Here is a 14,663-nt window from a genome sequence, read left to right as displayed (position 1 = left end):
GCCAGACTTACCGAGCTTCCACAATTGATCTTTGAGCAATGAAGGGAACGGTTCCATGAGCCAATGATGGTACAATAAATGCATTATCGAGTATTCGTGAAGTCATCGGTCTACAATGTGTGCGTATTACGGGTGCGGACAACATCTACAAAAAGAGAGATCACTGGAGTCGACCAAACGGCTCAGTTGCCACCACGGAGACGGAGGACAAGGTGGAGGGTGGACTCCTTCTGAATGTTGTAATCAGAAAGGGTGCGACCGTCCTCGAGTTGCTTGCCAGCGAAGATGAGGCGTTGTTGATCGGGAGGGATGCCCTCCTTGTCCTGGATCTTGGCCTTCACATTGTCGATGGTATCAGAGGACTCGACCTCCAGAGTGATCGTCTTTCCCGTGAGGGTCTTGACGAAGATCTGCATTCCACCACGGAGGCGAAGGACGAGATGAAGGGTGGACTCCTTCTGGATGTTATAGTCGGAGAGGGTGCGGCCGTCTTCGAGCTGCTTGCCGGCAAAGATGAGTCGCTGCTGGTCAGGGGGAATGCCTTCCTTGTCCTGAATCTTCGCCTTGACGTTGTCGATGGTGTCCGAGGACTCGACCTCCAAAGTGATCGTCTTTCCCGTGAGGGTCTTGACGAAGATTTGCATACCGCCTCGGAGACGAAGAACGAGGTGGAGGGTGGATTCCTTCTGGATGTTGTAATCAGAGAGGGTTCGGCCATCTTCAAGCTGCTTGCCAGCGAAGATGAGGCGCTGTTGGTCGGGAGGGATACTGGTTCGGAGTCAATAAACGGCGAGATAAGGACATGAGGCAAACACGTACCCTTCCTTGTCTTGGATCTTAGCCTTGACATTGTCGATGGTGTCCGAGGACTCGACCTCGAGGGTGATGGTCTTTCCAGTCAAGGTCTTGACGAAGATTTGCATGCCGCCACGGAGACGAAGGACGAGGTGGAGAGTCGACTCCTTCTGGATGTTGTAGTCTGACAGAGTGCGGCCATCTTCGAGCTGCTTGCCGGCGAAGATGAGACGTTGCTGGTCGGGGGGAATTCTAAACAAAGGCGAAGGTCAGTCACTGCAATCTCAATGGGTGGGCGGTGGGTGGCACTTACCCCTCCTTGTCTTGGATCTTGGCCTTGACGTTGTCAATGGTATCGGAAGACTCGACCTCGAGGGTGATGGTCTTTCCAGTGAGAGTCTTGACGAAGATTTGCATGTTGAAGAATGAAGAAGGCTTTGTACGGAATTGGGGAGAAACGCAGATGGCAAAAGGCCAAAGGCGACCCCACAGCTCTTATAGGGGGCCAGGGGCGGAGTTTCAATGATTGCTCCCATGACTCATTCTTGGTAATTATAAATGGTTCAATTAGCGATCAAAGCCGCTCACAGCCTCGAGAACAGTCCAGAACTGAATACAACAGCCTTGTGGCGAAGCAACCGGAATCATCTACACCACTCCTATGAGTCCACCCAGAACTTGATGGTCATGTCCTTGTCCATCGACGCCGAGGCGATGATATTTCGTGTAGGGTGAGTCTGCAACTATGGTCAGCTTCATTATTGATCCAGCATTGTTCCACTTACCGCCATGGCGAGCACAACATCTTTAAAGATGAACAGCCCCGTCGTTAGTAAGGATCGGAGACAGAATGAGCCCTGCTTACCGCGATGTCCCTCAATCACCTGCAACACCTGTCGACTCTGCAGATCCCACACGTATATCTTCCCATCCTCACTCCCGGTTACGATGTATTGGCCTTTACTCGACTTGGTGGCAAAGCATGCGGGTATGCAGTATGTTCGGTTAACGTGTCCTGTATACGTCTTCACACAGCGTGATGATTGAATATTCCATAGTCGGATGGTGGAATCCTGTGTAGAAGCCAGTGCGAACTTTGAGTTCGGAGAGAAACAGACGTGAGAACTGGAAACGGGGATATGAGTGGGCGTTCCCTCCGACCAGAATGGAACGAACCAGATCGGATTGTCGTCATCGACGAGGGTCTTCAAACACTGGCCTGATTCGGCATCCCAGAGTCGTCTAGTAGAGCGTCAGACAGCGCCTTGATGTATTCTGAATGCGCATACATTAGACCATCCATGGCGCAAGAGATGATAAGGGTTCCATCATCGTTGAAGCCTACAGCAGTCACAGGATCCGAGTGTGCAGGTAGTGTTTTTAGCGCCTTGCCTGTTGAGGGGTCGGTCATGCTGCAGTTGCACAGGCCACTTAACACTCACCTCTAGCGACGTCCCAGATGATCACTGTCTCGTCATAACCGCCCGAAACGAGGAGGTTCGAGTTTGGATTGTAATTTATACAGAAAACAACGCTGGTATGACGACTTAGCGTCTTGACCGGTTCCCTCTGGAGACAGAATGAATATATGCCCTGAACTGCTGCAAAGGACGCACCAGCTCTAAGCTCCAAATGATAACAGTCTTGTCGTCTGAGGCAGAAGCGATGAACTCGCCGTCGGGAGCCCAGGCGAGGTCGTTTATGCCTTCCTTGTGGCCACGAAAAGTATGGATTATGTCTCCAGATTCAGTATCCCATAGTTTTATCGTCTTGTCCGGACCTTCCCTTCGCTTCCACATTAGCGCTTTTCAGAAGAGAGCGCGTCTGAGACGTTACCTGCAGAAGCCAACATGGAACCATCGGTGCTGAATTTGATTGAAGAGATTGAGGAAGAATGACCGCTGAGGATGCAGCGCAGCTTGTAGTTAGGTGCACGTTCCGACGGTGTGCTGGATGATGTCCCCTGCCGTTCAGGCAAAGCAGGGTCAACGTCCATTTTGTCGTTTTCCGCCATACTAATGGGTTCAAGAATTTGAGAGTAGTCTGAGCGTCGCGTCCACCGCGAAGGCGCTCGCCAAGCCAAAGTTCCAGGCACGTGGTCTTGGGACGAGATTGGACAAAAACTTGTTTCTCCTGAACCACGACGAAGAGCAAAATGAGTAGCAGCTGGACCAAACCCGCTTCACGACCAGACCTCATTCACGACCTTGTCTCGGGCGTCGGTGAGTCCTTTGTGCCCAAAAAATCCAAAGTCAACTTAATTTATCGCGCGATGTACAGATCGCTACAACCCTTCCAATGTCGGTATTCTCGAGGATTATCTATATCACCAAATCCGAAGCGAGGAATACGACTGCCTCGCCAACTTGGCCATCTTGAAACTGTACTTACTCCAGCAATCATCACTTGCATCCTTTTCCTGATCCACTTCTTGTCCAGTTATCAGTTCAACCCTGACCTTTACAACCCTGATGTGGTTATCAATATCCTCCTCAAAGCCTTGACCGCGACTCCCATGCCCGATTTCAACCTCTGCATATCTCTCTTGGACGAGCGACCACCGACAGCCAGCTTGGACGAACCAGACCCATTACCTACCCTCCTCCCTCTTCTCAGGAACCTCCAAAATCTCCTCTACAGGTGTCGCTTCCCAGCCTTCTGGCAAACCTATAATTCGGACGAATACGAGAATTTGCGGGACAACTATACCGTAGAGGTTGTCGGATTCGAGAATGCCATTCGCCAAATCGCCATTCGTGCTGTGACAGCAACCTTCACCCATATTACTTCGCAGCGTCTTGGTTCTTATTTGAATCTCGATGGTTGGTTCCTAGCCTTTCTGTCTTCTTCTGAACGATGTCTGACCGCTTCTCTCAGGCGAAGATCTCGCTGAGTATATCCAACAGCTTGGCTGGTCCATCGACGCTTCGACCGGAAATGTTGCTGTTCCCCCCAACCCCGACAATCAGATCGAGGCAACCGTTGTTCAAGAGCAAATAAAACTTCCCCGTACGTATCACCTTTTACTTGCAAGGCTGTGCTGACCTGCCCCTTTTATAGAGCTCACGAAGGTCATCTCTCACGCAATAAAAGCATAGATGTTCGATATCGACACTGTATAAATATACCAGTCGCACTGACCTTCAAAATTTATGCGCCCGAACCCGAAGCGAAAGCAATACATATACAATTTATGAGAAACCAGAAGAAGAAGGTCCGTCAAAATCACGAAGTCGCCCAGAATGCTGCCAGTGTACCCCAGACTGCCATCACCACACCAACTACAATGATAGCACCATCAACAGAACCGCACCGTCCTGCAATTGCGACCTTTGCGAGAACGGGCCCAACAACGGCGAGCATGAACGCAGAGAAAGATCCCAAAAAGGCCATCATCGAGCTGAACTCCGGGATCAAAATGGACACCATGACAGACATAACCGTCATGAAAATCCGTTGGAAGATGGCTAGAAATCGCTTGATCATAATGTGGGATCCGTGTGGCGATATCGAAAGGCCTTCTGGCTTTGCAGCAAGATCCTCTGGCGAGGCGATTGTCGTGGTATCAAGGCCCAACAATAGGTCGATGGTCGTAGTTAACTAAGAAACTCGTCAGAATCACAGTTACTTTCATAGGACACAGGTACTCACAGGCTGGGTATTCAAACCAAATTTCGACCTTATTCCCCGTGTTCAGCTGACGATATCATATAGCCAGAAATTCCTAGGACTTACAAAGGGCTAATAACCAGCAGCCACAGGCAAAAGTGGTTTAGAAATGCTGGATATCCGGGGGTGTTGAGGAGATCAATGCTGATCTGTGAAGAAAGCTCAATGCTATACAAGGCGCCATGCGTTCAACCCCGACACCTACCTCGTCGTGCACGGAATCGCCGAACATCAAGTAACCCGCTGCTCCAATGGCGATATAGATGAAGGTTGCAATGATCTAAAGATGCGCTGAGTATTAAATTAACGTCTTGGGTGTTTCGACACTTACAAATGCCCAATTGATCATGTTGTCAAATTGGCTCGGGTCGGCCATGTCTCTAGCGAGAGATGGGATGACCGGATGACCGGAGAACTGAACATAATTATCAGGACGGAAAACCGTGAAAACTCCCAATCAAGACCTACGCCAGCCATGAATAAGCCAAAGGCAAGACCGAGCTTGTTGTAGGACTGAATGCCAATTCTGGTAGGAGCAGGATCCCAGAGACTTCCCGGGGCGTCCGTCTTGGTAAAACCGTCGATGAAGATAACAAAGACGAGCATGACCGTTGAGATGATGCCCAGAATCGAAGTGTATGAGAGCAGCGAAAGAGGCATGAAGACCGTAGGAATGAGGCTGACAATGACGATTAGAGACCGCTAACATCTTGGATTGAGGAACTTACACAATGAGCCCAAGGAGTTTATACATATCTTCCGAGTAAGCAGGGATAAGCGTGTGCAGAGAATCCGCGTAGAGCGTAACAAGAACGACGCTGGTTCAAGAGTTCAGACTATACCACAACCTTCGACCCAGAACTTGACAAGACATACGTTACGGCGAAAAGTTCCAAGCAGAACATGAAGCTGATGATCCCAGTAGCTCGGGGACCGAACGCTTTCCTTCCTATATCAGAATAGGATCGCAACCGGGGGTCTGAAAGAATGATTCGAGCGAGGATCTTGGCCCTAGATGGTGCATCAGCTGCCAGAACAATCTCAAGATCGAAAAGACGCAATCTACGCACGTGTAGCACGAAATTAACGCGTAAAGAATTATCAGAATTGTTCCAGCTGCCCATCCCGCATACGCAAACGCGAGGGGTTCGGACAGCATCCCTATACCTAAAAGAATGGCGATAGAGTTGAAAAGCTACGGGAAAGAAGGCGGTTAGTATGTAGCATAAACCCCTCAGGATGGAAGGCGAAGAACTGGTTACTGACAGTTTGACCGTAGGTACTTCTGCCGCCAAACGAATAATGAATGCTCCTGGATCCATGGGATGCGGCAGAGGAACGACGACGTAAGGATGAGGGTGGAGCAAGGTGGCTCGGATCTTGCGTCTGGACCAATATGCCATGGTCCTTGACAGGTTCATGAATAGAGAGCTGCTCTTGGATGGATGAAGATTTTTGTGACAATAGTGGAGTGGATTCGTGAGCTTTTCGTATCTCCTCTACCCGAGGTGTAATGGATTGGTGAAGTTGGACAGTCTGCTGGGTATCGTACCTCGGCCGAGAAGGACGGCGGAGAGGGCTCGCTGGAAAGACCGCATCGTGCTGGTCTTCGTCCCAGTCAAGCTGTCCAACGAAGGAGTCATCGCGAGGGCGCATTTGCATGCGTTGCCTATAGTCGTCAGGGTCATATTCGTCGTCAGATTCTTCTACTGCAGTGTGCCTGCGGCTTGAGAAACCAGTTTCTTCATCTTCGTCCTCAAGGTCTGACGCTTCTGAAGTTGGAGCAACAGCAGACCCAGCCACTAGATACTGGGCCCTTCGATCTAGCGAAAAAAAAGTGAGCACAGGATCGGAAAGGGCATGATGAAAGACATAGGAGCGACGCACAAGACTCGAAGGCATCAGAGAAAGCGCTACCAGTCGCGCTGACCGCAGAACCGAAGGAAAAGCTGGTGCCAAAGGAGGCCATGGGACAGCTAGACGCGACCAAGAGGGGAAGAGAGTCAAGCAAGGTGTCTCAGCGATTCGAGACGGTGTCAGGGGAGCTGAGCTCCAAGACCTCGCATGGTATGGGATGATTTGGGATCGTCCTTATCTATTTTGCCCGTCGGGAAAATTGATTGGCGTTCCCCTTCCGGATCTAGTTGGAGAGGCCCGCCGTATGAGAGAACAGAAAGACTGGTGTCTAGTTGCTTGAATTGTCTAGAAACATCCCGTAGAACCATTTGGAAAAAACTGCTGTTACGTCCTGGACAGAGTGCGGGAGTCATAGATAGTGTCAACCCTTCCGAGAATCCGCCAATGCTTCTGTGCTCGGTTTCCTCCGTGACGGAAGCTTTTTTCCCGTGACAAATTAGGAGAAAGATAAGCACCAGCCGGAAGCCCAGGCAGTATGTTCAACCTTAGTCTCCCATAGTCAGACTGACGAATGTGTGTTTCGTTCAACCTCGATATCTCTCGACATCAGACAAAAACACATAGGAGAAACAACGATCAACCTAACCCCATCTTACGATCTTCGCATCAAGGCTTCTGAAATCCAGTCAATACAGTGCATAAACATCTCTACGGTGGACCGACACGTCCAGATTAACACGGGCGCTTGTAAAGTAGAAATAGCTGAATCTACACACTACCACATTACGTAGAATTTGCTTTGCGGTTGGTCCAAACCATGTATGACTCTCTCGAGATATCGGCTGCTGCTGCTTTCGTGCGAGAGCTGCGTCTGGCATCAGGAATCTTGGTACCGGGATTCGAATCCTATACAGATAAGAGATATGAAATGAGACACATGAGTGGTCACGGTATAAACAGAGATCCCCCTTACAGCAATTCGTTTCTTCATTCCCGCAGTAATATGTGGCCACCATTTCGTCAAGGCGTTCTTCAGTGCCAATTCTCGGTGGCCCTTCGGATTCAACCAAGCGATAAACTCGTCCAGCTGAGAAAAGGCGGGGTCAGTTGGACTATGACACGGGAGGGAGAAAGCAACGGACCTCCTCCAGCTCGGAATAGACCGCCCACTCATTGGGTTTCAAGATACCTCCATCGCCTTCTTCCTCCAATCGACGAACTTCGATGTCTTCCTCTCGCCGGTCCAATATTTCCTGATCAAATTCGCTGGGGCCTTGAATGAAAATTCTACCCGTTCCGTAGAGCGTGTTCCCGCCATTTCCAACTAAAGATGCTGATCCCATGCCATCGAACCACCAGATTCGGTTGTAAAAGCGATCACGCCCCAGAGGTTTCACCCGTACTGCCCCGAGCAGCTTTCTGAACTCACGCTCAATCCCTTCCAAACGCCGCTCGATTTTATTGACCTCTTCGTCGAGACGACGGTGCTCGGCCATTGCTTGCTTTTGGGAAGCCTGCTTGGCTCTTGCGGCCTCTCGCTCCTTTGAATGGCCGAGGGATTTCGGGCGTACTGTTTCTGAAATCAGTTCGAGTTTGAGGCACTTGGTTGAGTAGAAGCAAATGCTCACTCTCAGAAATGTCGGAAGATTCGCTTGCGTCTTGCATTACCACGTCCTCTCCGTTGGCAGGAGTACCTGACGCACTCTCTTCCTTAGCTTCGCCAAGCAGCGTGTTCATTTCTTCAAGGCTTCAGAGGCACTAGTTCAGCGATATGAACAGGACATGAAGATGACGACTCACAGTTGTTTCCTTTGGCGGTTCACCTCAATTTTTTCCTTGCGGAGGGCAGTGAGTTGTTCTTCACAGGATTCCATGTGAACATGGATGGCCTTGCTTGAAATGGCAAGGTTGCACATGAAAGACAGGATGGCGATGCGGTCCTCGACGGGCAGGAAATAATATCGATCGCGGGGAGAGGCAGGGACTGACAACGTGTAGCCAGTGGGCGTTGGAACTCGGGAGCTTGACCCAGCAACGTCTTCCTCAGATTCTGGGGCGAACAGCAATTTGGTGAAGATCTCTCGAATCCGAGGGAAATTGGTTAGATTTGCGTGCTGATAATGAGTGAGCTTCGAGCCTCATGAAGAGTAGTGACTAGGACTTACATCCTTTAAGCAGCCAACGATTGCTTCTTCCCAACCTTCCCGTCCTTCGGAAAATCGTAATGGCACCCGTTCCCAATTGTTACCAACATCAGCCATCGCCGCAGTAAGCTCGTCAATGGTGACACCGTAACAAGTGTCTTCCTCTTGCTGTTTTTCGTACAAGTCATCCTTGTACTTTAGGAATGACAACAACGCGCCATGACGCACAAAAGGAACGGTTCGGAGATTGTATACAAGTGTGGAATGTACCTCGGCCAACAGAGCGCAAGGCATGTCTGGGATGGAATGTCGTAGGGCTTGTTCAAACTCGTCCAAGGTAAAAGGGGAAAGATGGAGAGGGTGGCTAAGCGGAGGGGTTAGCAATTGATCAGTACGACTGAACACTCTCACGTACCCGTAGACTACCAGGAAATTCCATGCGAGAAGGAAGGATTCAAAAGTGCCAGGTTTGTCATTGAAGGGAAGGATGGCGCGGTTGGCCATTGGCCGCTGAACTTTAACACCAGCCTTCTTGTCCTTGTCGGTGATTTGGATGTCTAGGTCTTCTGTTGGATAACGGACAGGTTTCTTCTTCTTCTTTTCAGCCGCGAGGCGCTCCGCCTCTTCTTTAGCCAGCCTCTGCTTCTCCGCCTTGTCTAGCGCATCTTTCTCTTTCTTTTCCGCAGCCGCCGCGGCTTTCAAAGCTGAGAGCAAAAGGTTGAAGGGAATCCGGCAGCTAAAAGAAACAAATAAGCATACCCTTTTCTTCCTGTGCAGCTGTCATCTTCTTTTGTTTCTTCGTCGGGGGGCCTTCTTTGTCTTCCCAAATTTTCTTGCGTTTGTCGATTTCGCCCTTCCGAACATCTTCCACGTCTTTCCGCGTCTCCTCTGGCATTTGAGAATCAACGCCAAATCTCTTTGCGATAGCAGGTTTAACGGTCCAGGGCGAGGCAACAGCAGGGTCCCGGTCCACGCAATCACGAATGAAACGCCGGAGGATTGACTTGGAGAAAGAAAGGCGGTCACGACTTGAAGTGAAAATCCTTCAATACGAATTAAAGAATGAACGCCATGGACTCGCACGAACCTCATCATCTGGCACCTCACTTCAACGAGGCTGCCAACCAATTTTCCATCCTTGTGAATGTCGGCCGCCTTCGCTTTACCCTTCTCGTGGCTTTTGTCCTTTTCCAGCTCGAGCAAATAACACCAATAGAAATAACCTTCGGGATTGTCACGCTGGAGGGTTTCCTCGAGAGGGATCTTGAGATCTCCACCAATAGCATGGAGTTCATCAGGACCTGCGATGCTGGAAGGTATGTTTTTGTACGAGTCCCGTACTTTCGAGTCCGTGTACTTGGGCGGATATACTCGGTCAACCTGGGCGAGATATCTAGGGCGAACCATAAGATGATGTCGGGGTGGAAAAGGGAGAACTGCACAAACCGAACACCACTTAAATCGACAATTATTTCTACGAAGGTATTGGTCAACGGATCAATAAATAGAGCCGCAGCGATCCTGGAACTTACTCTCTCCTTTAAAATAACGGTCCTTGAAACGCTCATAGACTGCTTCTACGAGATGGTCAAGGCGACCGATGATCTCTTTCGCGGACGTCAGTAAGAAGAGTCGGGCGGGAAAGGGTAAACGGACGTACGCCACTGGACGGCTTTCAAGACTGCAGCCTTCAATGCTTCAGGGAATCGAGAATGGAGAGTTCGGGCTTCGTGACGCTCGCTGGCCAGGGCTTGAAAATAGTCAAGGCCGCTCTTTCCGGTTACTTCACACTGAAATTGCTTCAGGCGGTAGAAGGACATGCGTGCTGCATAGTCCCTGCATGATGTTAGACTATCGATGTGGGGAACGAAGGAGGGAAAGAGACAGACTCATATGTTTCGAAAATCTCGCCAGTTGTCTCGAGGAAAAAGACTTTGCGCTTGGGGTCGGTTGTCAAAGCCTGGACGAGCTCTGGAGAAGGCTCTGTGAGGACTACACGCTTGCGGCGGCAGGTGGGCATATTTATGGCCGCTGTGGGGGACGCAGAGGTCGGCGGCGAAGAGAAATTGGGCGGGGACGACGATGACGAAGGTTGAATTGAGGAGGGATGAGGCAAGCAACGTGGATGTTGGGTGGGAACCTGCGAGAGAGGCACTGGCTGATGCGAAGCGGCAAAGAGAAGGGACACAGCTGCAGGTCAGTCCTCAATCCGAATTTTGTCGGGTTTGCGTCTCTCCGACAGCCACACAACTCGTTCCTCTATTTTCCTCTTCCTTTAAATCCACCACAGTTTCTCAGATTCTCCTTATATTCCCCCTTTCAAGCCCTTTGCTCCCTCCGCCAACCCACAAGTAGCCGCCACAAACGCCGTGCTTTTGAGCTTACCCGATGCCCCCTTGCTTCCATATCCGACCATACGGCATGATCTCAATTTTCCAACCAAGTCGCGCATCTCCTCGTTCTCGATGACAGCAGCCCGTAGGCGAATTGGCTGGTCTGAAAAACTCGGCTGTATTCGCGCTGGTAACACCACCGGATTCCGCTCGACAGGACACTCGCAAAAGTCGAAAACAAGTCCATTCAAGGCACGTGCTGAACAACCATGTGACCGTTCCGCTCAAAGTGGAAATCGAGGACTGTACTCGACCATCTTCGAGTTGAACCATCTGCTGGAAAGGTCTTCTGAACGCATGACAATGGACAACGCGTTCTCTAAATAATTCTCCAAATGCTGAAGTTGCCAGACTGAGGGGCCGGCCAAGTTCAAGTTGCAAATGATCCAGTCCAATTACATTGCTCGAGGAGTAGCTGCCCTCGCATGGCCTGTCTTTGATAGGTATGTTTTCGATCTTCATGTAAGCTAGACGTTGACCGGAGCTTTGAAGACGATTCGATCTTTCCGCCTACTGAGTACTGCGTCTCTGTACACCGGGACGCCATCACCCGACTCGATGCACCTTCGCGGTCCGGCCACTGCTTCTGTTCTTCCGAGATTCATACGCCTTTCCTCTATTTAAGAAGAGACTTCAAGACAGAATTCTCGATACTTTAATTTGACTGTCTCTTCTCTACTAACTCTTCCCAAAGAATCATCCAACATGGCCGATATCAAAAAGTTGAACGTTCTTATGTGTAAGTTTCCACCGAATCCTCTAAACCTGCCTCGATTGACAGATGGCTAGGCGGAACCGTACGCAATTTCCCTACCTCTGGTGAACTGGCTAGTCTGAATGTTCACAGGGAGAGTACACCACGGGATGGACTGGTTCTGGAGCGTCGAAATCAGACAAAAAGGTATGAACCCACGCCTCCTATAAGAGACGCAAGCTAAATGCCTCCACCCGCGGTTAGATTGGCGCATGTACCCCTTCCTCAGAGCAGTTACTTTGTTCTAAATATCGATAATGCAAATAGGTCGTTGCCCTGACGCTTTTCGACCTTCGGAGATTGGGCAAGGTGCGTTGAAGGTGCAGGCCGTTGTCTTTTACCTTAGCAACTCTTTCCTAGGTCGACCAATTGGGTATGGTTGGGGTGAATGGGGGCAAGTTCCCGGCCATTCGCCAGCACCTTGCCCAGAACATTGGCGGGGTTTACAAGGACATGGATCTAACGTGAGCCGGAGGTCGTTCATTCTCGATTTCTTGTGCTTAAGGTTTCCCGTCCAGCTTCGACGAGTTCCCAAAGGAAGGAAAGGTCGATCCAGAAGCTTGTAAGTCCCAATTCCGGTCCGGGACATAGCCCTTGATCCAACACATCCATAGACAAAGAAGCAATTGATAAGCTGAAGCCCGGCGATGCCATTATTGTTTTTACTCCCGACAGTGAGTTTCTCGATGTAGTCTGGCTTTATCTGATACTTATTGGAACAAGATACCCACTATGATATCTGCATCTATGCGATCGAACGAGGAATCCATGTCCTTGTCACCAAACCAGCTGTCCAAAAGTTGGAACATCACAATGCCTTGATTGAGGCAGCTCGGAAGCACAACGTAGTCGTTTTCGTCGAGCATCACAAGCGGTAGGTCGCCTTTTTACCTATTATACAATCACGCTTAGCGTTCCATGTCCCAGATACGACCCAGTCTACAGTGATGCTAAAGCTCGTGCCGCAACCTTGGGCGAGTTCAACTACTTCAATGCTTGGATGAGCCAACCCAAGAGTCAATTGGAGACCTTCAGGGCTTGGGCTGGTAAGGATTCAGATATCAGGTAGAGAAATTGATTATCCAACTCCCGGTTCTTCGGATGCTAACTGCTTTTTGATTCGACGCAGCTATTACCTCTCCTCCCATCACGTCGATATTTGCTGCTGGATCCTCCAAGACATTGCTATTCCAACTCGAGTTGTTGCCAGCGCGGCCACTGGTATCGCCACCAGCGAACCCTACAATTGTGTGCCTCAAACGGAGGATACGATTACTCTAATGATTGATTTCCAATCTATCAAGAGCCCCAAGCACAAGGGTACCGCGATCTCAACAGCCAGTTGGACGGCTCCTCTCAAGGCCGGTGTCCACACCGCCCAGCACTGGTACTACATGGCTGAAAAGGCAGGCACATCATTTCAACCTTTTCCGTTAGCGACCAATATTAATCTCGCCCACAGGGAGATATCACCGTCGACCAAGCCCACCGAGGTTACGACAGCACTTTCGATGAAACTGGCAAAGCTTGGTATAATCCCTTCTAGTAAGTTGAATAGTGAAGCGTTGCTGGAAACGTATCTGACCACCAACGCCGTTTAACAGTATGAAATACTCTCCGTCTGCTAGCGGACACTTTGATGGCCAACGCGGATACGGCTATATCTCGATCGAAAAGTTCATTGAGGCTGCTCGTGCAGTCAACGCTGGTCAAGCTCAGCCCGGAGATTTTGACTCACAAGGCCTCCCCACTCTGGCCAATACCGTCTTGACCACTGCAATTCTTCATGCTGGCAGAATCAGCCTGGACGAGAAGAGACCGGTCGGGATCAAAAAGGACGGGGATAAGTGGATTTTGGAATAGAGGAACGAGAGAACAAATGAAGGACACTGAATGAGGCGAGTGTATTATCTGAGGGCGATTATGCGTTGTATCTTTATTCCTATGTGAACGGAGTGACATCGTATCATCTTCACATAACGCTGCAGTGTGTGCATCGAAGAGGTCGGAAACATCTCGGTTGGTCAGGCCTTCGCTAGGCAGGGTTTGTACCAAATGATACTGAACGCGTGTTCTCGGTCCTGGACGTACTCCTCGTTGAATGATTTGAAATGCGTAACTCCTCTCAGGTGCATGGTCACCAATTGCCTCCAATTACTTACAGGATGACATAGGGCGCGCAGGGGTAGTACGGTCGGCTACCTGGGACAGACTCCATCCGGGGTACAATGGGGTTGGTGTGTCATTACTGACGTTCGGACAAGTCGTCACTGAAGAAGCTGTATATTCAATTGCGCGTGTCCTCACTTTTCTTGGGCGCTTCCATCATTGGCATTCGGGGACCGAGGGGGAGGCTAATGATCGAGAAACAACTCGCCAGTGACGCAGGGATCTTACCCCAAAAGGGCTCCTTTACAGACTTAACGCCCTCTCAGCCACACGGACAAGGACAATAGGACCCAGGCCCAAAACAAATTGGCTAGGCGAGACTTGGATAGAATGGAAGCTCCCAGCGGATGGGCTGCGTGATTTCTCTTCAAGTCTCCTGAATACTATTGGGGTTGGGTATACGGGGTTTCGATCCAGTAAGACCATCTCACTCGAACACTACTAGTACTGGTCTAGTTTCAGCGCCCCAATTTCATACCTTTTCTTCAACGCTCGGTCGTAGTAGTATTCAGTCCCAGGGCGGCTTCATAGAGGCGAGTGGACGTGTCACGATGTCGCTAGTAATGGCGGTGCATGGATAGGCTGCAGCGAGGCTACATGTTTCGATGTACAGATAGTGAAAGATTGGCTCCATATTATAAGGTCGTGGCGGGGTTCCAATCAGGCACCAATCACTACTCCTTTCTCTGCTAGCATATTGCTTGTGGTAGGCGACTGGACGTACACCCATAGGAGAAGCTCCCTCTATGCAGTTCATCATGAATGAAAAAATCCTGGAAAGGGTCGTTGCGGAGGTCACGCAACTGGTAAAATGCCGGTAGACGTGTTGTGATCTCCAAGAATTGTCATGATAGGGTCACTAGTTTCAATGAGGCGAACAAG

General features: G+C 50.1%; 6 protein-coding genes across 6 annotated transcripts; 2 read left to right on the top strand and 4 right to left on the bottom strand.

Annotated features, from left to right (window-relative positions):
- Positions 1 to 53: 53 nt before the first annotated feature.
- On the bottom strand, positions 54 to 1,248 carry CC1G_03676 (ubiquitin C). The gene is made up of 3 exons (XM_001828830.2): positions 1,109 to 1,248; positions 820 to 1,047; positions 54 to 768 (listed from the first exon to the last, which is right to left on the bottom strand). The coding sequence occupies exons 1-3, from the start codon at positions 1,210 to 1,212 to the stop codon at positions 183 to 185; spliced, it is 918 nt and encodes a 305-aa protein (XP_001828882.1). The 5' UTR covers positions 1,213 to 1,248; the 3' UTR covers positions 54 to 182.
- Positions 1,249 to 1,454: 206 nt separating this feature from the next.
- CC1G_03675 (WD40 repeat-containing protein) lies at positions 1,455 to 2,791 on the bottom strand (the record flags this gene model as incomplete). The annotated part of the gene is made up of 8 exons (XM_001828829.2): positions 1,455 to 1,532; positions 1,581 to 1,600; positions 1,661 to 1,920; positions 1,972 to 2,037; positions 2,085 to 2,187; positions 2,238 to 2,364; positions 2,412 to 2,575; positions 2,632 to 2,791. The coding sequence occupies 8 exons, from the start codon at positions 2,789 to 2,791 to the stop codon at positions 1,455 to 1,457; spliced, it is 978 nt and encodes a 325-aa protein (XP_001828881.2).
- Positions 2,792 to 2,950: 159 nt separating this feature from the next.
- On the top strand, positions 2,951 to 3,893 carry CC1G_03674 (hypothetical protein; the record flags this gene model as incomplete). The annotated part of the gene is made up of 5 exons (XM_001828828.1): positions 2,951 to 3,017; positions 3,076 to 3,178; positions 3,235 to 3,617; positions 3,673 to 3,804; positions 3,856 to 3,893. The coding sequence occupies 5 exons, from the start codon at positions 2,951 to 2,953 to the stop codon at positions 3,891 to 3,893; spliced, it is 723 nt and encodes a 240-aa protein (XP_001828880.1).
- A 467-nt stretch (positions 3,894 to 4,360) lies between these two features.
- CC1G_03673 (amino acid transporter) lies at positions 4,361 to 6,433 on the bottom strand (the record flags this gene model as incomplete). The annotated part of the gene is made up of 10 exons (XM_001828827.2): positions 4,361 to 4,395; positions 4,447 to 4,474; positions 4,670 to 4,744; positions 4,796 to 4,879; positions 4,933 to 5,143; positions 5,193 to 5,282; positions 5,341 to 5,475; positions 5,535 to 5,659; positions 5,731 to 6,287; positions 6,352 to 6,433. 10 exons carry the CDS (start codon positions 6,431 to 6,433, stop codon positions 4,361 to 4,363), a joined length of 1,422 nt encoding a protein of 473 aa, XP_001828879.2.
- A 671-nt stretch (positions 6,434 to 7,104) lies between these two features.
- On the bottom strand, positions 7,105 to 10,485 carry CC1G_03672 (hypothetical protein; the record flags this gene model as incomplete). Its single annotated transcript, XM_001828826.2, has 13 exons — positions 7,105 to 7,227; positions 7,295 to 7,408; positions 7,464 to 7,897; positions 7,950 to 8,068; positions 8,122 to 8,435; positions 8,487 to 8,829; positions 8,881 to 9,169; positions 9,225 to 9,493; positions 9,553 to 9,858; positions 9,912 to 9,939; positions 9,998 to 10,072; positions 10,126 to 10,301; positions 10,355 to 10,485. The coding sequence occupies 13 exons, from the start codon at positions 10,483 to 10,485 to the stop codon at positions 7,105 to 7,107; spliced, it is 2,721 nt and encodes a 906-aa protein (XP_001828878.2).
- A 1,072-nt stretch (positions 10,486 to 11,557) lies between these two features.
- CC1G_03671 (D-galacturonic acid reductase) lies at positions 11,558 to 13,585 on the top strand. The gene is made up of 13 exons (XM_001828825.2): positions 11,558 to 11,597; positions 11,648 to 11,655; positions 11,706 to 11,759; positions 11,817 to 11,822; positions 11,880 to 11,921; positions 11,973 to 12,076; positions 12,131 to 12,174; positions 12,227 to 12,286; positions 12,336 to 12,486; positions 12,540 to 12,677; positions 12,742 to 13,018; positions 13,075 to 13,157; positions 13,217 to 13,585. The coding sequence occupies exons 1-13, from the start codon at positions 11,564 to 11,566 to the stop codon at positions 13,473 to 13,475; spliced, it is 1,260 nt and encodes a 419-aa protein (XP_001828877.2). The 5' UTR covers positions 11,558 to 11,563; the 3' UTR covers positions 13,476 to 13,585.
- Positions 13,586 to 14,663: the final 1,078 nt, after the last annotated feature.

Source organism: Coprinopsis cinerea, assembly GCF_000182895.1.
Source record: "Coprinopsis cinerea okayama7#130 chromosome 1 map unlocalized cont3.1, whole genome shotgun sequence".
NCBI classification, from domain to species: Eukaryota; Fungi; Basidiomycota; class Agaricomycetes; order Agaricales; family Psathyrellaceae; genus Coprinopsis; species Coprinopsis cinerea.
The sequence above is the reverse complement of the archived record's forward strand: the minus strand, read 5'-3'. Positions and strand labels throughout refer to the sequence as shown.